Source organism: Cygnus olor, chromosome 3, assembly GCF_009769625.2.
Source record: "Cygnus olor isolate bCygOlo1 chromosome 3, bCygOlo1.pri.v2, whole genome shotgun sequence".
Taxonomy (NCBI): domain Eukaryota; kingdom Metazoa; phylum Chordata; class Aves; order Anseriformes; family Anatidae; genus Cygnus; species Cygnus olor.
In genome coordinates, this window is record NC_049171.1 from 60,957,690 (window position 1) to 60,984,905 (window position 27,216).

Here is a 27,216-nt window from a genome sequence, read left to right on the forward strand (position 1 = left end):
CCAAACTCAGACCTGCCAAAGTCTCCGTAGCCATAAATAAGGCTGTTTTGGTAAACAGAGTAATGCATAGTGCTGGGACTAAAAGGACAAAGCCTGGAAGGCAGGGCCGTGATGCAATTGCTTGGCCACCTTTGGCTGGACCGCACTCAGACGTCTGCTGCTGTGCTTGTTGTACCTTCTGTACCCCTCGCTTTGAAGGGTACCATGCACGGACTCTGTGAAAGGAAAATCATTTTCCTTGCCAAAAACACTTCAACAGCAAGTGTTGGACATTGTATGGTGACAAAAATAGAAAATACACTTGGAAGGCATCTCAAGAGGTCACTATGTTCATCCTCATGCTGATAGGCAGCGTGAAGCCTAAGAGACATTTCTACAATAGATTTGTTTAACCTCCTCTTACATGTCTTCAGTGGGGGAGACGCCACAAGTTTCTTCAGGCCTCTTTGTTCTTAACAAAGTGTTTTATTCTGAAAGTCTTACCTGCATCTTCCTTGCTGCAGTTCAAGCCCATTCCTTCTTTTTCAATTGGCAAAACACGTAGAGAACAGTTTCTTATTTTTCTCTTTGCAGCAATGTTAACAGTTAAAATTAACATATGATCATCCTCTAATGCAATGGAGTGCGATTTGGAAATATTAGTCTTTGGGAGCCTTCAGCTGAAATACCATGCAGCTGAGTAACGCAGTATGACAGGATGTGTTCCCCGCCTGCAAAGGGCTCCCAAGTCCAGGGCTCAGGACCTGACTGGATTCACTGTTAGACTGAAATTCCTCAGCAAGTGGAATTCTGAGCTCGCAGAACGACTTCCTCCCATTCATAAATCATATCACTTTGCATATATTTGAATGGTCAAACCTCTATTTAGTCCCTGGAATGATTTGTTCTTTCATTAATGGAGACTAGATGAAAGCCGCAGATAACGGCTCATGGTGATTGAACATGAAGCACAACTCCTTTATTGTACAGGATCTGCAGCCCGAGCACCATGGCAATAATCTAATGATGCCAAAACTTGGATGCCCTTCAAATGCTTTGGAACAATAGGTGCTGTCAGCATGACCTACACAAAGTACCAGCAACCAAGCAGCCAGAGCCTGAGGTTACCCGTTCCCTCTTTCCTTGTGGACGGTGGGTGAGCGCAGCACCTCCGGGGGCACCCCAAAAGCTGGCCAAGGACCAGCATCACCCAGACCCAGTGCATTTGGGCTCCTCATTCTTACCCAGACCCCTAAAACCTGTCTGCCACTGGCACCACGGCTAAAACTCATGCAGAGGTGAATCAGGTCCTTATAGAGTAGTTGTGCCAAGCAGCTCCCACTGGCTTCAGTGGGATTTGCCCAGCAATGAAGCGTGTAAATATTTACGCTTTCAGAACTTCCACGTTTTAAAGTCAACCCAAGGATCAGCCAGGGTAAGGGCTGTGGGGTGGAAGCTAATACCTAAAGCTGCTCCACTTTAAAGTAGATGGTGGAGGAACCTTTTCAGGGCCACGTGCGCCACTCACTACAGACAATAAGTCGATTGAGTGTGTTCAGCTGTGCATCAGGCCCTGTAGAAGAAATGTCCAGCTTCCATCGCTTGCCACCAAACCCCAAGTTATTTTAATGGCTGGTGGGATTACTCAACATAAATGCTATAAAGTCCATATGTACTCTGTGTAACATAAAATTAAATACGTTCAGCTGGAGTGAATGCATTTTACTTGCAGGCAAAAAGTGATTTCTCAGCCTAATACGCAGAGTAAATTTGGCGCTTTCAGGGCGTTTGTGGGAATTGGAAAGGGTGGGGAAAATAACCCAACCTAAACATGGTGTAGTTAATTTCCTGACTGTTATTTCCCTCTTTTCTGCTAAATGGTTGCATTCACTGACTACATTATTTCCTGAATAGAAATGGTGTTAATTCTGAGCTGTGGAGAAAGAGTCCTCCTTCTCTCCACGTTGAGAAAAAATGTGAGATCATTACAAACCACTCATTGACTGAAACCACAAAAGAAGAAAAATGGACTTGAAAAAAGGCCCAGTTCTATAACAGTGAAACATTTCCAGTTGGACTGTGGTATTTATTTTAGTTTAAACATATTGCTCAGTGAATTATTGAACTGGAGGTGCATAGGTCAGAACCCACCAGGAATCCCCTCCTTTCCTATCACAGTAGTAGTTTATTTTCCAAAAGCCTAAGTGGTTGCAGCCCATATCAGTCCAGTTTCAACCTAAAGATACTTACAATCCTTAATGAGGGTGTGCTTACCATTGGGATGAACACTGGAATTGCAGCATGACCCTCTGATCTTTTGATGCTGCATTATTATTTCATATATTGTAAAACAGGCACTGTCTCCTCACTCACTTGTTAACATATTTGTGTTTTGTTACCAAATCAGCACACCATCCTGTATGCTAGGCGTGCATTCCTGTTTGTGGGGGACAGCAACTTGTGTCCTTTCCTTGCCAGCTTATCCAGCATTTATCTCCTCTGTCTGTTTTGATGGTAATTATCACTTATGAATGCAAGAAACCCGAGGGGAAAAGAACCTCTCTTTCCCTGCCATGGAACATACTTCAAGGCTTTGAGTTTTCCTGGCCAGACTCCCACCCCAGATTTTTGGAGCTCCTACTGGAGCTTTGCTCTACTGGGTTTGCTCTACAGTCTCTGATAGCTGCCAGGGGAGAGTGTGTTGTCATAAGTAACAGTCGCCAAGTACAGCTGAACAATCCTCCCTTACAAAGACAGGCCTTTTACAGAGCTTTTTCATCTCATGTCTGCTATTGCCAGCCCCCCCCAAAACAAGATCAACACAATTGCCTATCCAAGCCATAAGACTGAAAACCATGAGTTTACACAACTATGTAAAACAATCCTCAAAACTTAGTCCCATCATAAGTATGGACTCTTTGCCAATTACTTACTGAGTCATACAGGTGCGTGACAGCTGAACCTTTGAGATTCTGCTAGACAAGGGCCTGAGGACTGTACATTGTCAAGGCATCCTTACACAGATTAGCTCTCAGGCTGTCTCCAGAAGAAATGTTAGTATCTTCAGCTAAAGGCAGGGAAATTGAGGCTGGGGTTCAATTTACCCAAGGCAATGCCATAAATCACTGGAACAGCACGATTAAAACTGAATAGCCATGGGCTCATGAGTTCTGTAGAGAGATTCAGGGTCAGGATTTTTGCTCCAGTTAGAGATTTATGACAGAGGAGGTAATGAATAAAACATTTTCACCGTCATTTTTTCTCAAAGAGCAGTTAAGTACCAGCACTGATCTAGTGGGTCTTACAGATGATATTTTAGAGGACGAAAAAGGCAACTAATAATAGTACATGTAACAGAGAGATGAAAGGAAATATATGACCATCTAATTTAAATGTTCCCAGAAATACTTCTTGCTGTGTCACACCGCTGTCAGATAAAACTAAGCTAGTCCACAAAAGAGAAAGAAATAATAATAGCCATGCTATGTAAAAAAAAATAAAAATCACATAGACATAGATCATACCAAACAGAGGGCTGCCTAACTTGTTGCTTTCTATAAAAACCTAAAAATGTTTAAGCACCGCTGTCATGCTTCCACTGCTGGGCCCGATTTGTCTACAGGTTTCAATATGCATTGCCCCAAACTAGAGCAAAGTATTCCTGCTGATGCTTCACCAGCATAACTTGGAAAGAAAAAAGCATCTGATCTTACACATCTTATCCTTGCTAATATCAACACCCAGATGGCTTTCTTTAAAAAAAGGCATAGTGTATTGTTGATTCACTTACTTTGTTTGAGCCTACTGCCCCTAACATTTTTTGTAATAAAACCAAAATACATTTCATATATTTACCTTTGGTTCCTTCTTCCTGTACTCTGCACAGATCTTACTGACTGTTATTTTAGTGATTTGCATCATTTGTTCCATTTTCCAAAATCATTTTTAATTATGATCACTCCCTACAGACAGCTTGCAAACTCCTGGTGTCACGCACAAGTTTTATAAATACTACTGCATCATCCAACTCATTAATGGAAATAGTGAATAGAAGTGACAGAGAGCTGACCTCAGGGACCTCCCTTGCAATATCTCCCTGGTATGATAACTAAACTTGGGTAAGTCTTTTTTGAATACAGCTTTTCTTTTTTAATTAGTTATGCATCAACTCCTTATGATAGTTTCATCTAGACCATATTTCTCTTCTTTGTTTACTAAAAATATCATATGAGACAGTATCAAAAACCTTACCAAAATCAAAATTTTTCAGTCTTATTCATTTAGATTAGTTATATTACCAAAAAAGCAAATTCATTAGAATAGTCAATGCCAGTGTTTTTCATACAAAGATTTTTCCTAAAAACAGTCTTTAAATAAGCACAGAAGTTCTCTCTGAAAAACTTTCAATACCTTCTACATTTCCTGTGACACTGTAATTACTATTTTTTAAAAATTACTGTAAAATTGCTGCTGATATTTTTATTAAATACTGATGAAACATAGGATAATAAAATAGGTCATTGAATATTTAGACAACAGTTAAAGATTAATCTGATTTAAGTTAAAATATTATGAAAAAAGTCATGAAAACAGATGCAAATTAAATCCAACAAAATGGAAACAATCATTTCAATGTCTTCTGTGAAATCATTTGCTTGGTTTTCAGGTAGCACTAAGATCCCAACAGCTTTAAACTCAATTTGGCTGAGTACTTTTCACCCTACAGCAGACACTTCAGCACGTTAGGACGGAGGCAGTAAAAACCAGTTCCATTCACACCTTTCCAGTCAAAGAAAATTACAAGGATAGAGGCAAACAACCAGCCAACCAACCTAAACAAGAAACCCCGAGCTTCAAAAAGGCCGGTACAAAATAAGGCAGCTCTATCAATATTTGCCCACATTTGCCCAGGAGTGAAAAAGTTCTTTGAGCTACACGAGGCACGAGCGCTTGAAGAAGTGAGTCACCCTGCGGGTGTCCGTCAGAGGGCTGCGTTGTGCTCCGTGCCCGGGCGGCTGGCACGCTGCCACCCCTCCGTCTCTCCATTTCAGCTGGAATGTTACAGAGGAGGCGGCAGGCCAGCAGGGAGCAGAGAGCAGCTGCGAGGGAGAATGGGAGCAGCACCGCCAATCCCATGTCCTGCCCGGAGCCCTTCATCTTGCGTCAAGTCACAATGGAAGCTCCAAGTCACAACGGAAGTCTGCAAGTGAGGTTAGCCACCACTCAGTGGATATTTCGGGTACAAATATATTCTGCAAATTTGGAATCTGGGTCAGCCCATTGTGAGGTCCTAAGAAAGGTCCTAAACTTGCCTGATTTTAGGTTTAGGAACAGATGGCAATGCTCCAGAAAAAGATACCAAGAGTTCAAACAAATTAGGAACAGGTTTCCTGGATGATACAGAGCTAAGTTTCCAATATGTGTTACCAAACATTCAAAAAAGGCACAAGAAAAGAAAAATCAAACATTCACAGATGTTATGGTGCTACTCTCAGCATGGGAACCTGGCAGTGTTCAGATGACTCAGTGAAGCAACCTCAGCCTACAAAAAGACTGAATCTTGGCAGTGTCTGACCTGTGTGTCAACCCCGGTGTGCTACACCACTTACTCTTTCCTCTCCATGCAAAACTCGTTCCCAGAATTAGCTAAACATCAGGTTTATCATGTTTAGTGACAGGCCCAATCTAAATGCACTTATTGGTTAGGCTGACAGGGATTTTAGTTTTACAGCATTTTCTTCCAAAGCTTACAGTTTTTCATAGCCTTAGGAGGAATCTTCATTGTTAGTGGTATGACCATCAGCATTACTGGTCCTGTATTGCATCCTGTTTTACTGGCATGAAAATACACCAGTGAATGAATGCTAAGTATTGTTGTCCACCCCCTACTCCCTCCCCCCCAAAAAAGCTCTCCCAATAGACCAAACTGAATCAAGCTGTTGCTTGACAGTCCGAACCAATCTGATGGGTGTTGGGAGGTGGATCTCAGTTACAGGTAGAGCAGGAGGCAGAAAACCTTAGACTATGTCTACACAGGCCTCTGCCCTTCATCACAGCATTTGACCAACAATTAGAACCCCGGCACTATCAGAATTCTTTTTCCCCCCATGAATTCAGGCTGTTCACAGACCTAATTTCGGGCACCGAGTCTGTATCTCTTGGCACACAAACCTGATGTCAAAAAACTGCCTCCAGTGATTCTCAGCAAACACCAGGTGCTCAAGTTTCCAAATGTGACCTGAGAACTTATGCTATTTTGTTGCCAAAGAGTACAAAGAGCTAAATTCCAGCAATGCTGAACAACTGAGGCACCTTGGGGTCCCAGGCAGGAGTTTCCTCCAGCAAATAGTGCCTGCAAGGCCATGCCCTTCACTGCACAGCAGGGCAGTGGAGGGCGATGTGCAGCTCCATGCCTTCTGCCAGCCTTTACAAGTCAATGCTGTGTCATCAAGGAAAGCCACCCCAAAATATTTATTGTGCCAGAGCATTCTGCCTCCATTAACTGAAAGACATTTTTAGTCACCCTCAGCTGTAACCTGGGCTCGTCAGTGCCCGCCATGCTGCTGGTTCAACAGGAGGAGTGGTGGGAGCCCTGCCGGTGCCCTTAGCCACAATGCAGAGCGAGCACATTGACTGCCCCTTCTGCCCTTCTCCTGATGTCACTTTCTCATTATGACATTATACCAAGCCACAATAGGGATTAACCACCCCCCTATAAGCTTATTATAGGCTTATGCAGGCTGTTAAGAGCTTGGCTTTACATGGCATTTCTTTTAATGAGTCCAGGGATGATGTCACTCCTACAGCCATGACTGCATATCCCCATTAAGCACTAAAATTAATGCAGAACATAAAATTGAGTTGCTTTATACAGTGTCCACACAAAGGTGTCAAAAACCCTGATGAAATGCAGAGAAAAAAAAATGGCTGATGATGCAATGGCAAAATAAAAACTTCAAAGTGGAACTAAAGGAACATTTCCAGTCCATGAAAAATAACCACTGCCAAGTGAGTAACATGTGGCGATGACAACTAATTGCATTTACTACGCACCTCTCACCTGCAGCAGTGGATAAACCGACAAAGGCTTAATTTGTGCACATTAAAACAAGAAGTGCAAGCAAGGAAGCAAAACAACCTATTCTACTTACCAAAATTTAGGAAGGGAGAAAGAGGAATTTTCTTCTAATTATACAGATGTGCAGTGCATGGAGGACCTATTCGAATCAACGTTAAGAACGAAAATTTGATTTGTGAGAAATTTGTACTAATTCTCAACTCACAGAATTTCATTGCAACCTTCTCACTATTATTAAACAAAACTGAATGTCTTTAGCATGGGCAGAGAAACAACGATAAGGAGTGATCGAAAAATAGTTAAACCAGCACTGAGTGTTTCAGCTCCAACTCTGAATTTCATCACCAGAAAACATGGCAAGGGCCTGCACTGACTCACGAAGTGTATGAAAAAGAGGTTCCTTAGCTGAACATGCCCACAGAACATCATTAACTGCCTTTCTGACTCCCAGAAGAGTAGGATCTAAGCCAATATATTCTGCAATGATTTCCTTTCCAGCTAGTACCTCTGCCTGCACTGACTCTGCCATGGCCACTCCATGGTGTTAGTGAATGTGGCTCTGGGAAATATTTCTAAATTCAGAGAAATCATGGTAATATTGAGTGCTCTAATGCTTTATTATTATTATTATTATTATTTTTATTTTTATTTTTATTTTCCTTTCCAGCTATACCTGCATTTTATGTGACTACAGGGTTTTCAAACAGCTATATCATAACAGTCTGTCGCAAGCGTATTGGGTGTTTCAGTTTGCCAGACCTGTCATAATAAATTAATTACAGGATGTTGCAGAAATGGCTCGGTTCCAGCAGCATCTTGCACAGTTTAATATAGCCCTATTTCCCCATTTCGATGTATTTGTGGTTAGATAAATCCTCAGAAAATTTACAGCTGCTACACACTAGTTTATTATACTCCCTGCCTGTGCAGGCGATATAAGTGCAACAAGAATTTGATGTCTTCTCAGTGCATAGATTTTACTGATACTGCTTTACCAGTGTGGAAACATTTTTCCGCTAAAAGTGGCGTCTGCAGTTTCTGAGTATTAGACAGACCTTGTAAATTGTTTGCCACAACCAAACACAGTGCAAATTCATTGGCCTGACAAAGTCCTCACACACACATACACACACCCCAAAGCCATCAAACAGGTGGCTGGAGTTCTGGATGGAAACTCCATAGTAGAGCTATTTTCACTTATGAGTACAAGCTATTTTTGCAGTCATCCAAGTTAGTGTATGTTCATTGACAAACTACAGCCATGATGGGGCTACTGAAAGCCTTGCCAGCTTTGCTGAAACTTTGAGAAGAGGGGTTTATTCACCCTGAGCAGCTTGCAGGACTGGAACTCTCAACATACGTGTCACCGCTGGAGAACAGACCATCCTGAAGGGGAAGGCAGCAACCAACCAGCACAGAACAGACAGCAGGAAGGATAAAACACTGTGAGTAAGGCACATCTATACATACGAAAAGGATCACATATTTAATGTTCAAACCAGCAGCTAGATGTTTGGTGTGAAAATCTCATTGCTGCTGTAGCTACTCTAAAGCGGATAAAGAGTCTGGAGGGGAATGGATCAAGGCAGAGGTGCGCACTGCAAAAGACAACGACTAGAAAGGTGCCCTCTGAAGACCCGTGCCCGAAGCAGAATTAGGGAACCAAAGCCTCAGCTACCCCAGCAGCATGAGCTGGTACATAAGCCAGATACTTGGAGCTTTCTGGACTGTAGCTCAGAGATAGAACAGTGCCAAGTTATGAATTGCTGGGAAGCCACAGGAGAATATTCTTCATGGGTTCTAAGAGTCCACTCAAAAAGCTCCTGTAAATAGCACAACATTTAAATGTATTAAAAGGTGAAGTGGTTAAATATCTTAATTTCTAAAGCCCAAAAAACATGACTGAAGCCACTAAAGCTCTGCTATAACACGCCTTCCCACTATCTTCTGTTCCTTCTTCTAAAGTTCCAATTTCTAATTGCCACACTCTTGCAAGTCTCCCCCACACAGTAGTTTTCTTCTTAAGTTGGTTATTTCCCTCTCTCAGACCTCCGCTTGTTTCTATTCCTTACATGCAGCAGGTTTGCTCCTAATGCACATATTTATACTTCAAGCAGTAAAAGTCCTTGAACTGATGCAATATGTTTTTACAAGTGCAGGTGTACATCCATAAATTAGTTTGTCCAAAACATTCTGGGCAGCCATTGGACAGAATGCTAAGGAAAAACACCTCAGTACAAGCCTGTACCTGACCCTTTCCAGCCTGCCTTTACTATTCAGAAAATACTCCTATCTCCTCCCAGTTTCCACATCCACAAAATAGGCTGTACTGCACACATACTAATTTCATATGTGCTAGAAAAGGATCATTAAACACCCCCCCACTCTTTGTGTTTACCAAACAAGTGTTTTTGCTTTAGTCTGCTCCCGCCTTAAATGAAGTATTTCCTATTCACCTTAGTAATTAGAGCAGAAGGATGTAGTGAATGAAGTGCCTCATTATCAAGTTTGTATCCACAGTCTCTGCAGAATGGCTACCATGCCGGCTATTTTTCATAGCTGTCTGCTTTCGCTTGTAATGGGCCATTGTTAACCCTAAATGATCCTGACATTCAATTCTCTGTCAGACAATTGGGTCCAGCCGGCAGATTTAGTTCACTAGTCAACAGAGACTTTCGGTTGTCATGTTCCTCTGTGTTCCCATTAGCCCTTGTTTGACTGCGATCCATCCCCTACTGCCTTCTGAATTAAGTGATGCTACAAATACAATTATTGCGTTTTATGATGTCTGTTCCTCAAATTATTTTAAGGAAAAAAAATAAATGCAATCTGATAGCTATTGGGAAACACAGGAAAAATGTGCCATCCCTTCTTTCCTATTTTCTTAATTTATACATTCATTCTTCACAGTACCTCTGACAAATTACAAAAATGTAATAGGAGCTGTATGTAGTAACCACACACACAAAAACTAAAAACGCCAGAACAATGAAAGACCTACTGTGCTGTTATCACCAGGCAGTTATAAATATCTAATATTTACCCTTTTTTAAACCAGTTTTTATCTGTGTTGTTCTAGCAATGAATTAGTATCACCCTGTAAAAATTCCTCAAACAGATGTTTATAATTCTGGTATTTCAAGTCATGGTTTAGGGAGCAATTTTGCAGGGCACTCATGTTTTAGGGTACTTAATGTAGTTCTTCAGCTTAAAAAAAAAAAAAAAAAAAGGAAAATTTCAGGAGGTAATCTGAATCCTTCTTGAATTCTTGTCTTCTTCTAAATACTTGTACAGTTTTCAGCAAATGTATACAATGTTCATTTTGAAGTGATTTGAAAAATATGTAGGTTGCATTGAAATAGAAACAAGAAGCATTATACGAAGTTAAATTTCAAAACTTTTCTAAACTATTATTCTATTCTGAACTGTTTATGTTTTATTCTTTAAAAGAAAAGAAGAATGCTTTTTAGAAAGAAAAACTTTAAAATGCCAACAGCAACATCTGAAGAATGATTCATCTCTCAAGAAAAACTGTTTTTACAATGAATGTATTAGCCATATTTCTGAACAAAAGGTAAAAACTGTAATTTCTAGTGTGCCCTGTTAATAATTTGTTGAGAAGTGATAATAGTCTGAAGGTTCTAACTTAAATACTGAAAGAACACTTCAACTTTTTTTAATTGCAGGTCCTTATTTTTGTTCATTTTCTGGTAAATGAATGCAGAAACCTCTAATACCGCAGTGATTTGGTATAAAGCAATAGAAAAATCCAGCCAACCATGTGATAGGGAGGAAAAAAAAAATATAAAAACAAAACAAAAGATATTGCAATTACAAGAAAACATTATGAAAAGTTTATTTTCAACTCCCTGCATTTTCATGTTTGGCTCTTATCTGATTTCTTCTGCTTAATTGTTATTTGGAACTGTGCCTTGGAAGACACTACTGCTGCCTCTCCTCTCAATTTGGAAAGTGTGGCAGAGCAGCTCTATTCAGCTTCAGAGCAGTGAACATAATTGGAGCCCTAGTTCGCAAGCATGAAAGGAGGTGCTGTGCCTTTGATTAGAACTACCATCTCTCTGTGGTGTTTATCTGAAGTGTTATTTCTGTCTTCAGCATCCACAATGCCAAATTAACATTTTACAATGCCTTCCAATGAGCTCCGAGATCTTGGCTACTGCTCAGCTCTCCCTGACGTGGAGCCTGATGTCACGCTCTGCCCTTCTTTTAAGTGCAACCCTGGACATTTTAACGAAACCTAAGATGTTGAGATTTTTCTCTTTTCTAAAATCTTTAAAACCCGCATGTCATGCAGAATTATGAATTTGAATATATTGCAAAAGTAAAAGCATAAGAAGCAAGTAGCCTTGCTGGAAGCAGGCAGTCCCTGGACTAAGATAATTTTACAGAACCTATGACTGGGAAAGAGATGTTCATAATGTTCCAATACACACACGTGTCCCATTTAGGAGAGAACTCCATACACATGCACTAGGCAAAGCCGAGCTAGGACTGCTGGCAAAGAACCATTACCAGTGGGCCAGTGGGGCCAAAAAGAACATTTGCTGCTCCTTCTTACTCAAAAGAAACAGGTTTACAGGTTTGTCTGGTTTAACATGTGCAGGGAAGGTATTAGAATATATAGCAACTAGTGCTCTGCATCTGGGTGCATTTCACACATCAGTGCCCAACATTGTTATTTTCACTTCTTTTTTTAATGGAATCAAGTGCTCTGTCTACTAAATAAGGGCTTTCTAATTTTATGTTATTTATTGCTTCAGAGGGGGAGGAGGAAGAATTTCCTAGCAGAGTAAAAATAAACTGGACATCATCAGCCAGAAAAAATACCAGCACTAACTGATAGGAAGTGTTTCATTTAATATAAAACATAAATTATTTAGAATTGTAGATAATTAGCAAAGTTATTAGTAAAAGTTCACAACATAATACTCAAGCAAAAAAAAAAAAGATTAATGACACATACAGCTGAATAAAGACTACAAGAAAAAGTATAACAATACACAGTTTGATAATGAAATATTTCATTCAGAAGAAAGAACACTTATTTGGCAAGACTGCTGCCAAAGCAGCCAGGAACTCTGACAAAACTGCAATGCACCTTTATTATACGCATAAAAATCTCATTTGAAAATATAAGTGCCTGGAATTTGCAACACTTATTTGGATTGGAAAGCATGAACAGTCCCACTGAAGTCTGACCAGTTGCATAGGTAGTTACTCAACAATTTGCTTAAGTGCTGCACTATGTGGTCCAAGTGAATATTTCATGTCGGAAAAAAAATAATAAATAAAAGCTCATGTTTTCAGGTACATTGTAATGTCAGCATTCCTTTGGAACTTCACCATCCTGAACACTGCTCTATTTTATATACAAAAAAAAAAAAAAAAGCTAATTCAAGAACTTTTGTTGTGGTTGGGTTTGTTTTGTTCTAGATCACACTTTTGGACTCAATTCTCTGCTCACAATAGACTGATCTGCAGTCCACAGAAATGCCTGCTTAGCCTAACTTAGGATATAACCAGATGGTTAACATTGTATTTGTCAGTGGGATTCTCACAAAATATGAAAGTGCATTTCAGATTTTACCAGTCTAGTGAGGAGCTGGACATTCAAGTTCTGTTAATTTCAAGGAACCCTGATCAAAATTATTTTGAACAGGGTTACACCACTGTTAAGTCACAACTGCCACCATTTTGTGTATTTTAGTTCTTTGTTGTTGTTTTTTCTTGTCGATCTTAGAAGCAAGATTGAAGTTGCATCATTCAAATACATTTCTGTGTGTATACTGAATGTCACATTGGTATTTGGAATTAAATTATGACTATACGTCATAGCATTCAGGCTCAAAGGCAATATTTGTCTTTCCACTTTTGCTCAAGTTCAAGCCTCTCGCTGCCCTTTTCTTCTTCTTCAATTCCACCCCATGGGCTGTAGGTTCATTTTCAACACCATTAGCTGTAACTGATGATACAGAAGAATCGAGACCCATTAAGTTGGTCTGATTTTCTGTCTCGTTCTTCTGTATCCTTTTCTTCTTTTTCTTTACACCTCTAGGGGAAAGTGGATATAAAAAGAGTAAAAGAAACACAAAGTTAGCTCAAATTTAGAGCTTTTTCTACACACAGCTGATGCATTAAAGCAATTGTCTGTCTGTCCCCCTTGAGTACAATGCTCAAACAGCTACAAAAACTACCATTCCACTGCAGAACAAAGACAGAAAAAACATGAGGACAAAATGAGACCACTCTATTAGCCTGCTTTTCAACATGTCATAGCACTGCTTTAAAAAGAACCTCTCATGATCTTAAAAATCAGCAAGTCTTGTTCAACAATCAACACATCATTAAAAATACAAATTACCACTCTCCTCCAATCATAAAAGCCATTGCACTTTTACTCTTTTCTAAGCTCAAACACCAAAATACTTGCAATTTAAGAGAAATTCATGTTTTATTTATTTAACCATTGTATGGGAGACAGGCAGACAAAGTGCAAAAGATTAGTTTTTCCATTTGAACTTACCTAAACTATGATATGTTCATAGAATTAGTGATTTTTATGTCTATTTGTGCTTCTCAGACTTTGTACAATGACAAAACAAGGCAAGCTCCTGTGTTTTTACCAGTTAGCGCCTCAAACAAGGGAACCAGGCTGGTCTTGTAGATGTTGCCAGTGACTATGCAGATGTTACACCACTTCTACCATGCATCCCCATTCTTGACAGAAGCTGTAACTTTATATATACAATACTCATTTAAATGTAATCTATCAAGAGCAGGTACTGTCTTTGTTTAAAATTTGTATTGCATGTAGCATAAACTGATCTTTCTTTGTGACCAGAACTATTAATGCTGGATGCTGCTGAAATATGTAAACAAGCAGAGGAATCAAGACTGAAGAATGCAATGAGATGGTGTAGTTTCCCAAAAAACACTGCTGTAAGACCATTACTAATGGTGATATTGTGCTAATGTAATAATTTTTATAGATTAAAATGTTTACATATTGGCCTTCCTAATGGAATTAATACTATCTGCCTGTAAGTTTTATTTATTTCTTTTAAGCTAAACTGTTTATTCATGAAAATGTGAATTGCTGCAGCTCTAATACCAGAACATCCTGAGGGAAAAGGTTCAGGAAGTTAATACCCTCTGCATTACGATTCCTAGGACAAGCTGAAAAGTATTGCCACCTGAGGAAACCAGAGATCAGAATCATAATTAACCAGTAAGTACAATTTTCTACCAAACTGAGTGTTCAGCTGGGTTTGATGTGTAATTATTGTAAATCTATGGAGAGAGCACTACCTTGTGCAGCTCAAGAAAACTGTAAAATGGGAATATATCTAGGGATATACAAGTCTGTGCTGAGAGATGATATCTAATCATTAATATTCAAAGGGTGAGGCTACCATGCAGATTTTTGGCATAAATTTAATCTACTCAAATTTTGAGAAGAGGTGTTCATCTTTTCATTATTTGAACATCACATCAGATGCAGCAATGTAACTAATCTTTGAGATGCTTGGATAAAAACCTTAGTTAACATCTATTATATAGACATTTCTGTTTCTTCTAGAGTCTGCAGAAGACAGGTTAACTGCTTGGCTAAGATAAAAATCAGCTGCCATCTTGGATAATTATTTTCATGTTGAAGATAACTGAAATAAAAAATAAATTGAATTGAAATAAATAAATTGAATAAGTGAATAAATTGTTGAAATTTATTTTCATGTTGAAAAATGGTATTTTCTATCTGGAAATTCTGAAAGATAGGTATTCCATCAGAACTTGCCCTTCAGTTTCTTTTGCAGCAGGTACTGTGGTCATAATGAATACTGTTCTTTATTAGGCAAACCATCAAACAACCACTTGGAAGCTCAAAGATACTGTGAATTGTGGAGGTGCAAAGTTTCACTTTTCCATACAGAACCTGCATACTTGGTAATCACAACTGAACTGATTGCTACAAAATTTAGTTACTGATCGGTTCCTTTCATGTATTAGCATATGACATGGATGTTAAATATGTTTTCATAGAAAACAGGAAGAAAATGGAAACTTTTGAATCGAATATTTAATCACAGATTGGACTGGATCTCAAGTCACGTTGAAATCGCTTTTAGATGCTACAATAGAAAACTTTTCCAGTTAAAATCTTAACTCTAGCCTTTGTGTCATTTTCTAGATATTTCAACAAGCCAACTGCCATGATACAGGAAAACTGCAGTTCTGTCACAGCGCCCGTGGGTCATGGTTTCAGGTACAGAGAAGTGACAGTTTTAATGAAAAATATGCAGCCATGTTTCTGAGATGTTTTACTATCTAATGCGTACTACATGGATAACCTCTAAACAGAAACATTGAGCTGTCTTTCAAAGTAGTGGCAAAGAGAAGAATATCCTCTTCCAGCTACTAAAACATAGCAAGAACTTATAGTCTCTTCTGAAAAAAACAAAAACAAAAAAATGGTGTTTGCGGTCACTTCTATAATAAAAGACAACTGAATTACATTTCATTGTGTTCTACTTCATGGAAAAGCTTGCAAAATATATACTTTCAAGGCAGCAAATATATAACAAAGCCTAGAATGTCTGGTCAAAGTGAAGCAAAATACAATACAGCACCGTAGTACTGAAACATCTGTTCTTCTCCCTTTCATATTAGCTCTCCCCTCATAAGGTATAGCATCAAACACTATCTCATGGCATCTTTCACTCTCCCTCACCAACAATCAGGTGTAAATGGCTCAGTGCCTTGAGAGTTTGTGAAAGAGGCTCTGAAACACTGCTCTTCGTCCAGACGAGAGAGCAATGACATGAAGCACGACTTCAGATTGCCATCTCCATAACATTCCTACTCCAAAGGTTCAGGAGGAGGGAGTACATTCCAGCAACAAAGGCATGCAGGCAGCTTCCCTCAAATTTTTGAAATGTAACTGAAGAAGTTTGGGTTCTATTTCTTCAGCATGATACTTCAGCCTGACCTCTTCTCAGGGTAGACTTAGCTTCCATTAAAATGAGTATTTCACATTTGACATGACTTGAAATTCTTGAATTTGATTAAATAATTTGTGATTCCACATTTTAAATCTGTGGTCCCGCGTTAATCAGTGTTTGCCTGGGAAAAGGCACTCAAACAAATTGTTTGCTGAAGTTCTACTAACACTGTCCAGTCATCAAATTTTTGATAATGGTTTCTGACAGACTGTATCAACTGTCACAGTAACTGTACTTTTAAGGCATTTCCTTCCTTAAGTCCTATCAGGATAGTCATGCTCAAAATTCAACCCTGAATTATACCAACTTATTACCAACTTATAGTTTTACAGTCCCTTTCTCATCAAACATGAGTGTTGAACTTTCCACTCATAATTTATATTCAAATCTAGATACAGGTGGAGATGTAAAAAAAATCATTTAGGATTTACAGAAGTTAAAATTAGATATGTAAGTGCATCTGCAACGCTGAGGGAGGGTTATGGGACCAGTCTGGAAAATAATCAGTGAAATAACTTTGCTTAGATGACAGATACCTAAAGTGGTAGATAAAATACCTCAAGAAGTATTTTCAGATGATTTTTTCCAGGTACAAATGATTGCAATAGCTAAATATATTGTAGCAGCTCCTGTTCAAAATGTTGAGATCTTATCTGCTTACAGCACACAACAAATGAACACAATTTTTAAGAAATGCAAGTGTCACAATCAAAGATGGTAGCTTGCACCTTCTCAGTACGTGACCTTTTCCAATTTGTATTACTTTTTAGAAGGTGTAAAAATATTTTTTAATTTGTATCAATAAAGTCTAATACATAACAAAGGAAAGCCATAGGACAATCCCGTGTCCCTTAGTTTTTATTCTGATGTACATTATGGTATATGTTTTTGTTTGTATATGTATATAGAAATTGTTATTTCCTTCACATTTTAAGTGTGAAGTACTCTTTTTGAATAAGTATCCTAAGGTTACCTTCTTGTTTTGCTTGCTAAGACAGTTTCCTAACAGTAGTTACAGATGTAACACTGCAAATCATTTCAAATATTTCTTGCTTACTGTGTTGCAGGTGAGTCTCTATCTGTGTCATGACCTGAGATACATTTCAGGTCCCCCGTCTTACGGATGACTGGTGACATCTGTAAAAGAAAAAAAAAGCAGGAAGGTAGAAAGAAGAAAGACAATGGGGCCAACACATGTACATTGAAAACCCACCAGCTTCCTGAATAAGGAGAGAATATACCTCGTTTGAAAAATAATGTCTATCAGCCATAAAATGTTAACTCCTATGTGGTTATGAACAAGGAAACAGTAGCCTGGTTTAAAAAAAAAAAAAAGCTACTTCCAAATAGAAGACAGTTCAGGTATGTGTAGAAACAAGAAGTTATGAATCTGCTAAACTTAAAATACAAACAGTCTGTGAAAAGTAAGTTATGTCTGCTACTGGAGAATGCTAAAAAGCCATCTCATTGCATAGTTTTAACAAGAGATGCCTAGGCTTTAAAAAAAAAAAACACTCCAGGTTGCTTTACTACTCAGGGCTCAAAAGAAAAAGAAAAAAAAAAATGCAATTAGCCCTCTGTAAACACTCTAATTCCATCAGGAAGACATCATGTCCCTTTTAGATTTTTTTTTCAGTTAGTACGAGACCTGAGATTACTGTCTTCAGGGACACCTTATTTTCTCTAGCTTCTTCCACCCAGACCATTCACAAATGTCTTATATAAACCATACAGCTTAATTTTCACGGAGGACAGAAGCCAACACAACTGACAGACTCGCTCAGAATTTGCTCTTTTGGAACAGGGCATACACACACATCCAGCCATGGACTTCAGGCCTCCAGAGCACCCACAAACAACAACTGTGGAAAGCAGGACAGCACGCAATGCTATTGGTGAAAAACTGTTGTGGACTTCAGGTTGACAGGATTGCTACATTCTTTAAGTGTCTGGTATGGTATGCATGAAAGAAAAACAGGAGTTATATCCAGGCAGCTGTTGTGACAGTAGCAACTGGTCCCTACAAAGAAACTGGAGAAAAAGTGTCATGTCCTAGAGCCCTAGGCCAGAGAAAGCAGGGACAGATTAGATCTGGTACTTTCCAAAAAGTAATATTTTTCAGGGACTAAAGAGAAGAATGGGCTTGAAACTAACTTGGCCCATGCTTATGATTTTTTAGTTCAGCTTCAGATTCATAGCCTGCCTAAAGCAAAACATTGTTCCTGAATTCCTCGGATGGCCCTGGTGTTAAAAAGATCAGCCCATTCAGTTCTGCCAAGCATAGATGTACTCATTTGCTTGTAAATAAGATGTTTAATGTTCTGGTATCAGCTTGAATTGCTCCAGGAAAGAGCTAGTTATTGACGTTACTGCGCTGGAAAGGCTTGGTAAAATATGAGCAGTATTTGGAAGGGAGTGCCATTCAGCAACTCTAGAGTGCCCGACAACAACACAGCATCTAAAAAAGTAGCCACAAAGTCAACAAGGATTTTTTGGAAGTAACAGAAAGGGGAAAAAAAGATAGTTCTTGACACTTCAGTCTGCCAACTGTTTATTTCATTTTGTGTGACCTTATATGCAAGGTATCACTCTAGTGATAGTCACTCTACATAGAATGGAAACAGAAAACAATGGGTTGCTTCACAACCTTTTTTTTTTTTTTAAATAAATTAAGCATTTGTTTCAGTATGTTGAAACAGAGTGAAAATACCCTGTTTTCAGACACTAAATTTATCCATCGCAGATTTCAAAGCCCTAATAAAAAACACTTAAAATTTCCCTGTCAAGTGCTATTGTCCAATTTTAATTCTGGGTAAAGTGAGGCACAGATTAAAATTGTCTTGACACACAAATAAAGACTGTACTAGAAACAGAACTCATATTTCCCAAACCTCACTTTTAGGTCTTGAAGAGTTTAATTACTTTCTTAAACTCAAAATGGAATTAAATAAAATAAAATCTAGTCAACGCAAGTAGTTTAATTAAATTTGAACTTTTTTGTCTTGGTCTTGCTCCCTAGTATTATTTTGTTAGTTTAATATTATTTTACTGCTGAGTTAGAAGAAACAGGATCAAGCTCCCATTGACTTACTGATCATATTAAGCACACTGCCCACAACAACCATGTGCAAACATTAGTCATTAGAATTAGTCTACTGAAATAACAGTTTACTAGATTAATTTAGACAAAAATCAGCATATTACAATGTACTAATGTAGCATTGGCTGGGCTAGGAAAAAAATCTTCTGTTTCACAGACAAAATTCTTGTTAATACAGCAATAACTTTAGACTAAGTCAATGGTACAATTAAACAAAAGGAAGAAATATAATGCCATTCATATGAAAACACAAGTGACTGATGTAAAGGGAATGACTCTTAAATAACTAATACTTCCTACATCATTCGTAACCTTGTAGCTCCTTGCCATACACAATAAGGCACTCCCTTTACTTGCAGTCAGAACTAATTTTTTCCCTGAAAACCCTATGTGAACAATGCTGAACTAGTTTTTTTTTTTGATGTTCCATTTTTAAGCTAATGTGACAATCTCTATATTGTACTAATACTATAATTAAATATGGATCTTTCCAAAGTCCATTCCGCCAGAATTCCCTTAAATGACACTACAGAAGACTGACATCTCTTACATTTTAAAATACTTTCGAACACCAAAACACAAAAAATTATGCTTGTTTTACAGTCAGGAGGTTAAAATACCCACTAAATTAAGCTTCTTAACTGAAAGTTCCTATGATCTGTTTTTAAAACTACTTGTTACACAGGCTTTTATATATTCAAGCACAGCATTTCAGCATGGGTACCAAGGAAAGAAGAGCACACAATTAGACTACCTTGGAAAAGCTGTGTTCAGCTGGCATGGTAATTAATGAGAATTCCTAGGGTACATAGGGACAGACTCCCAATTCTCCAGAGTACTGTTTGAATATGATAGCTTTCTTACCTCATTCCTACAAACTTTCAAGCACTTAATGAGGCAGGAACTGCACAGATACAAGATCTTTTTGAAGCAGATCTCACTGCCACTACCTTCTGTTCTTCACTATCCCACTTATCCTTGCGTCATTCTTAGCCCAGTCCTCGACCTACATTTCCCATCCCAGCGACGTAGGCAAGCAGTAATAGTACTGAAGGAATAGGTGAGGTGGGGGCAGATGCAAGAAGGCAGTGCATTAACTAGATGGTGCAACAAGAGGATGAAAGCAGCAGGAGGAGCACAGTGAATGAGGCAGTGGAGGGTAGGGGAGCAGGCAAGAGGTATACAGCTAATGAGGCTGTAGTAACACTTGTATATGGAGAGTGCACCAGGGGCATGCTAATATAAGAAGCAGGCAACAGAATTCTAGAGTATGGCTGAGGAGACTGCTTATCTCCTTTTCCCATTTCTAAACCTCTTTGACCTCTGATTTTGCATGGGCATATCTCACGGGAAGCTCTGAACACCTCTCCACTATTGTCAATGTGTCTGTACTAAGATTCAGCAAACTCTGCATTGTAACATGGTGTTAGCTATGAAGTTCATCCACAGTGCAGAGCTTAAACATTCAAACCAAATTACCAGAGCTGCGTTTGTTCTAAACAAAAAATACAGTAAATGCGTCAGGTAATTAATATTCATATCTTGAACTTTTCTGTTCACAAGAACAAATACTGAACACAGTACAACATATGAGTTCCTTGTGCAGTGCCACGAGTGGTGTTGTTTTGTTGCCTTATTCTAATTCTCCACCCTTTGAAAAATACAGCACACCAGAAATGCAGGAGACACCATCAGTTCATCCCGAAGTTTCTTTTGCTTTGTTTACTACCACAAAACCAAAAATTGTAATAAAGCCTGACATGTTTACTGTGTTACTTTCCTTTTCTAGAGGACACGCTTGCTGTACAGTTCATTTGGCCTTGATTCTTTGATCCTTAATACTGTTGGTGTTTCTACACAAGAAGTGACCAAGACAAAAAAATAAAATAAATGAAAGGCTAAGTATACAAAAACAGTTCAGTTCCTGATCCCTGTTGCAGAATCCACAGAAGTACCTTAAGCAATAAACGCTCCCTGTGCATTCATGGAAAGAATCAGATGCATCAGAACACACTTCACAGGAAAACCTGAAGCAGAGTGCATCTAAAGGAATTAACAAGGACAAAGTCTTATCCTAACTCTAGATTTTTTGCAGTACTTTCCTCTAGGCTGCATAGAGTTGTTTCTATAACCAAGGTCTGGAGAGGTAATCTGACAGGTTAAGAGGCAGATGGACAGGATGGAATGGTGCATGCAATCTGAATTTATTTTCTTCCTCTATTTTAGTGATGCAAGCCATGAAAGTAAATGCTCTAAACTTTCCCATAGAAGCTGTTTCTACAGAACCTCATCTAATTAAAGATTCATTGGATCACAGACAACAAGAACAAACATGTCTGTGTATTTTAAATTAGTCTTTAGGACATTAAACTCTTTTTGTATTAAGTCTATATTTTGTTTTCTACTGCAGTCCATGGATGAAATGATTTATACCAACATACTTTACCACCCAAGACCTATGTTAAAGCCTCCTCTCAAAATTTTTCTAATGAGTCAAGTTTGGAAGAAATGATTGTGACACCACACCACACTCCTTATTTCCCTCATCCTATTCTGTACCTACCCAAAGATTTCCCCATTAAATCAACAATTGACAGGAAGCTTTGCTAGTGGAATTGCATAGATTTGTTTTGCCCTGACCTTATTTAAATGCAATAATTATATATATATATATTTTATATATATATATATATATATAAAGTTCTCTAATATTAAGTACCAACCTATCTAAACCAGATCACCATATTGTCAACCCTATGTCTAAAATTATTACCTCAGTTACAAGTATCTAACAAAACTGCAGCTCTGTGTACATAAAAGACATTGAAATGAATTTGTATCTTTCCCTTGAAAAGCAGCTAAACCACTGAAGTGTTCGGGACTATGCTAACATTCACTAGCTTCCGCATCTAGGAATGCTAGAGCAACAGGCACAGAGGACTTCGCCTTGTCCAGTCTTTGAAACTGCGAAATCCTGGGCCTGCTCACAGCTAGGAGAGACCTGCAGGAAATCTAGTGGATGAAAATCATAATTTTAAGTGTCACAGCTGAATACTGACAAATACCATATCTCTGAAATCAAATCACTGGAAGACTGTTTGAGAGACAGCAAAATAAAGAGGAGGAAGAGTGGAGACAAGATGCTTCAGACTGAAGCACTATGGTTCAGAACAGGTGTTTTTGGTCTTGAAGTCTTGGCATCTGGGAACTCATCTGTGGTTACAGCTTTGCATTAAAATTTGCATAAAAATAGTTCAATCCTCTTCAGAAAGAGGCTATGAGGACCCGAGGAGAAAACAATGGGGAAGAGAGAAGTTAGCTTGTTTTTGAGAGCTATCTTAACAATATAAACGTCGCTCAATAGTATTTTTGGTTCTGCTTCGCCGGTTCAGCGTCTCAGCCTGATTCTTCCTATCTTTAAATAGACCACAGTCACTTACAGCAAATGGCTATGGATGTCATATCATCTTTGACTTTTTCCCAGTAGATACTAGTTTGCTTATTAAACAAATAACTTTTATTTCAATAACTCAAATAACACTATAGACACAGGCACAAACATTTATGAGACAGAACTCATAGGAACCACAGAGGTGGTTTTGGACCTGAAAAAGAAAGAGCTACCAGCTGACAAATGAAGTAGCAAAACAAATGCTTAATACTATTCAATCTGAATAGTACAAGCTCCATTTTAAAGGGAAAACAGTATCTAAAAATAACAAACTACAGAACTAAAAAGATGAAATATGTTAAGGTCAGATTTTGCTTGAGGAAAATAGTCTATTCCTAGTAGATGGTACCATAGTAAATTTCTGTCAGAAGAAAGGTTTCTTCTAGAACAATCAAAACAGTTACCAGGATTTGCGAAGTTGTATCTATCTTATGCCTATTCAATAATTGCTGAGGAAGACCACACAGCAACCTTGCAGACTGATTCTAAAAATGCACGGCATCTTTCAGCCCGGAAGGTGTCAATGCCTTTAGAAGAGATCTGTAATCACATTATACAAGAACGAAGCCCAGAATTATCAGCTTCACCATTCTAATTCAATTGAATATCACATTTTAGAGGGTTTGCAACCTTTCTGAATCTTCAAAATAGACACACATCTGATGTCTGAAAGTCTTCAGCTCTATTGATTGAAAAAAATTCTACCATGCTAATTTTTATAAATGTTTCTCAGATTCTCAGATCTTTCCAGTCCCTCCTTTTCCTAACAGTTGATCAGTCAATGAATTGTTTCCCAGTAACCTGAAGAAAGGCACAATTAAAGAATGAAACAGAATCAGAACAAACTACAAAATTAACATTTTTGACGAAACTAGCAAAGTTTCTAGCTAGTATTTTTGGAGATACTGTTGAGTAACTTTGTTATGCTTTTTAATTTTTAGTTATAATTAATGAATTGTGAGTCCACAAAACCAACCACATTGAAAGAGCTCAAGCCCAGAGGAAAAGCCTCAATAGCTTGGCAGGTTATTTTACAGATGCTAGGCTGTCTTATAACCTACTCTGGGGAAAGAAGAGTGAGAACATGAATTATTTATGTGAACACAGTGATAATCTCAGAATTTGTTTAAATATACATACAGTCAAATTTTGATGATCTCTAGTTAGATTATCCAAACCATGTAATAACAATGTAGTTCTAGGAAGTAAACAATTTATTTTCATGCTTATGATCATTATTTTACACCTTGACTTAATTTTTCAAAGATAAATATACTAGGAAGAATATTTTCTTATGATTTTAACTGATATTTTAAATTACTGCTTTGTTTTGTCCATCACTCCTTCCCACTATTCCCATATAACCCAACTGAAATACTTAACATTCAGAATCTTTTTAGAGGCATTTCACATAAAAAGTGGTAGGCCAACCTAAATTATAAAACCTGTTCACAAGGCTTTTAGACAGCAGTACATTTCTGGCCAAAAAAAAAAAAAAAAAAAAAAAAGGTACTGTATTGAATTTGAAATGTCTCAGACTTGCCAAAATTTTACAAAACCCCAAATTCTGATTTCTAGCACAAACCTATTTGAATTCCTGTCTTTTCTGCATTCAGCTTAAGGCACCTGAAAACAGCAGATTTACTGGACCAGCCAGATGGTAGGTCTGTCCCCAATACTTGGAATTCTTCAACAGCATAGTGAGAGCTTCACTCCATGAAATTTCTATTGGCAGTTTAAATGTATGTTGTAATTAAACATGATTATGACCTAATTTTGTGGCTCGGGAGTTAAGTAACTCATAAGGCAGGAAAACGAGGTTTGCATAAAATTATTATGTTATGAATGCAAAGCTGATGGTAGAAATCATTTTGAAAGCTCTTTGAACTACAACAAAATGGCCTGTATTTGCAAACATTAATATTGGACCCTAAGTATTACACACTCTTCAAATGTTAATGATTCCATTTAATTCACTCATCGTAATTTCTGATGCTTAGCTAGATAGTTAGGTACTTATAATATCCGCAGTTGGAAAACTATTTTTAATAAGATTATCTGGTATTGTGATTCAAACTACCGTATTCTTCATCTGCATTTCAGGTGCCCTTTTTAGACTAGTATGGTAGCAAAATCTCATGAGTAGCTGCTATGATGATTTCCACAGTAATAATATTTTTGCAGTCTTAATTAAATATTTAAATATTCCTTAAAAATACATAAAGAACAAGAGATGTATCAAACCTGGATATAACTAAGTATTTGGGAAAGTATGCTTGTGGAAAAAGGCAAAAAAAAGAGCACAACAACAAAAAATATCGGTTATATTTTATAGTCTGTTTTAACAACTTAAGCAACAACTTAATTATTTAATACATTTTCTGGATTTTCAAAGAAAACATGCTTCCTTTTCTGTCAAGATAAAAATCATAGGGTATTACAGAAAAATGATTTTTCATATTTCTCATGTAAAAGAAATTGGTATTTCCTTTCAGCTCTACTAATGAAAAAACCCGAAAGGAATAGGAAGAAAAGTTGCTGTGTCACTGCTGCAACACAGGAACTGCCATAACTGATCAGACCCCCAGTGGTCCTCTGAGCAGTCTCAGAAGTATCTGGTATTGCCTAAAGTCAAAGCACTATAGAACTTTCCTTCACTATGACAAACAGCTCAGTGACATTTGTTTCGTCTATGCAGCACTCAGCAGTTTTTGTAAAACCATTGCACTTGAAGGCATCTCATGCTTTCCAGAGAGATTTAATTCATTTGCTGTAACTTCAGCTCAGTATCTTTTTGGTGAATTATACAGCATATATGCAAGTATGCTAAATACTTGTGTAACCTAAAAAAATAAAAAAATAAAATAAAATAAAAACAGCAGCCAGATTTGTGTTTCCTACTCATTTAGATGCTTTTAGAATCTCAGCCATTACATCAGCCTTACACTTTTTATTAAAAAAATTAATCCCCGAATGTCTAAGTTTTAATAGTGTCTTGTAGTAGCTAATTTGCCAGATAACTAAGCATGGCATAAACAAGAATTTCCATCTCTAAATACTGGATGTGTTCCATTTCAGCTTCATGTTCCCTGTTCTTGTTTAACAACAGGAGAGGGGGAAAAAAGATTGCATCCAATTCACCTCTCTACACCATGTATTATGGTGTACTCTCTTCTTCATTGCTCATTCTTTGACAGTATCTAACTTGTAACCATTATACCAATCTCTTATGCCATTTTCTCCAGCACTTGAAAATGTTTCATGACTTTTCTTGACCCCTGGTGATTTTGTGGTGTTGATCAATGCTACACAAGATGAAAAGCAACATATCTGCCTGCTTTTGGACTATTATTGTATACTTTATGCATTATACCATTTGAATATCTGTATGGACTGTATGTGCTTTACCACAAAATTCAAACTAATGATTAATGATATGGTAAATTTAATTTAAAGTGCCAGCAGAATCACAGTGAAGAAAATTTTGATGAAACATTACTAAAACTGTTACTGGAAGAGCTACTAGTAATACAAAAATGATAGAATAGTATGTCAACCACAGACACTTGACAAAATCTAGAGCTAATCAAAAATGACTTATAAAGTTGAATAACAAATATTGGTTGTAACTGACAAATGTAAGTTAGCGTGCACAAAAATTGTTTTGATCTAATTAACAAACTAGATTTCTACTAAACTAAAACAAACAAACAAAAAAGGATTAGGACAAAAATGATCAAGTCTTAATGACAATAACTACCTCAGCTCTTCCCCTGTTTCTAATCTGGGTATGTGTGAAACAGGGTGAGTATAGCAACATATTCCCTCTGTGATACCCTTCTTGCCTCCAGCAACATAGATAACAGATAAAAGAAATCCTCCTGCTTTCTAGTAATGAAGTTATTTTTCCTGAATTTGTTCCACTCTGACTTTGGAGGAAAGCATGTATCTGGAAGTAATGCAGCCTTGCCTTTCTGGGACAATGATATTTGACTTTTAGTTTCTCAGCCATGAAGTGGCAACAGATACTTCAGATTAATTATTACTACTCGATGTGGTGATTAATTTCATTTTTAAAGTATAGTTAGAAACATAACACTCATAACATTCAATTTACAGCAGCTGGCTTCAACAAGACGGTTGGCTTCAACAAGACTGCCAAGTGAGTAATCTGTACTAAATAATTTAATAAATGTTACCTCCCTATTCACATATACAAAAAAAAAAAAAAGTTACACAAAGTAGGTTAATAGAAGTGGCTTTGAGCGTTTTAACCTTCAACATTACAATATATTACATAGCAAAGATACACCATCTGATAAAAGAAAAAAAAGTAACCAAGCCACTCTGCATACTTTGAGTCCTGTAAGTCAGACAAAGTATTAAATTCAATTTTAGAGAAGTATATAGAAAAGTCAAATCACTTGAAAGGAATCTGAACAAAAATCCCCTTTAAATTGGTTATATTAGTAGTAGTTGACTAAATGAGTAGCTGCTGAAAGCATACTTAAGAGGGCTACAAACACTTTGGAATAAAACAATTCTTAAAGTCTAACAGTTGCCGAACTCATTTCTATTACTACTTTGC

The 27,216-nt window shown here is 37.7% G+C and overlaps 1 protein-coding gene across 6 annotated transcripts in view; it reads right to left on the reverse strand.

Annotated features, from left to right (window-relative positions):
• Positions 1 to 11,918: 11,918 nt before the first annotated feature.
• The window catches only part of AHI1 (Abelson helper integration site 1), a 94,444-nt gene continuing 79,146 nt past the window's right edge, over positions 11,919 to 27,216 (reverse strand). For all 6 annotated transcript variants that reach the window (XM_040552610.1, XM_040552606.1, XM_040552608.1 and 3 more), the window contains 2 exons: positions 17,135 to 17,214; positions 11,919 to 13,129 (listed from right to left, as the gene is read on the reverse strand). In XM_040552610.1, coding sequence (XP_040408544.1) covers positions 12,901 to 13,129; positions 17,135 to 17,214 — 309 coding nt within the window. In that variant the 3' untranslated portion in view covers positions 11,919 to 12,900. The remainder of the gene's footprint in view (positions 13,130 to 17,134; positions 17,215 to 27,216) is intronic.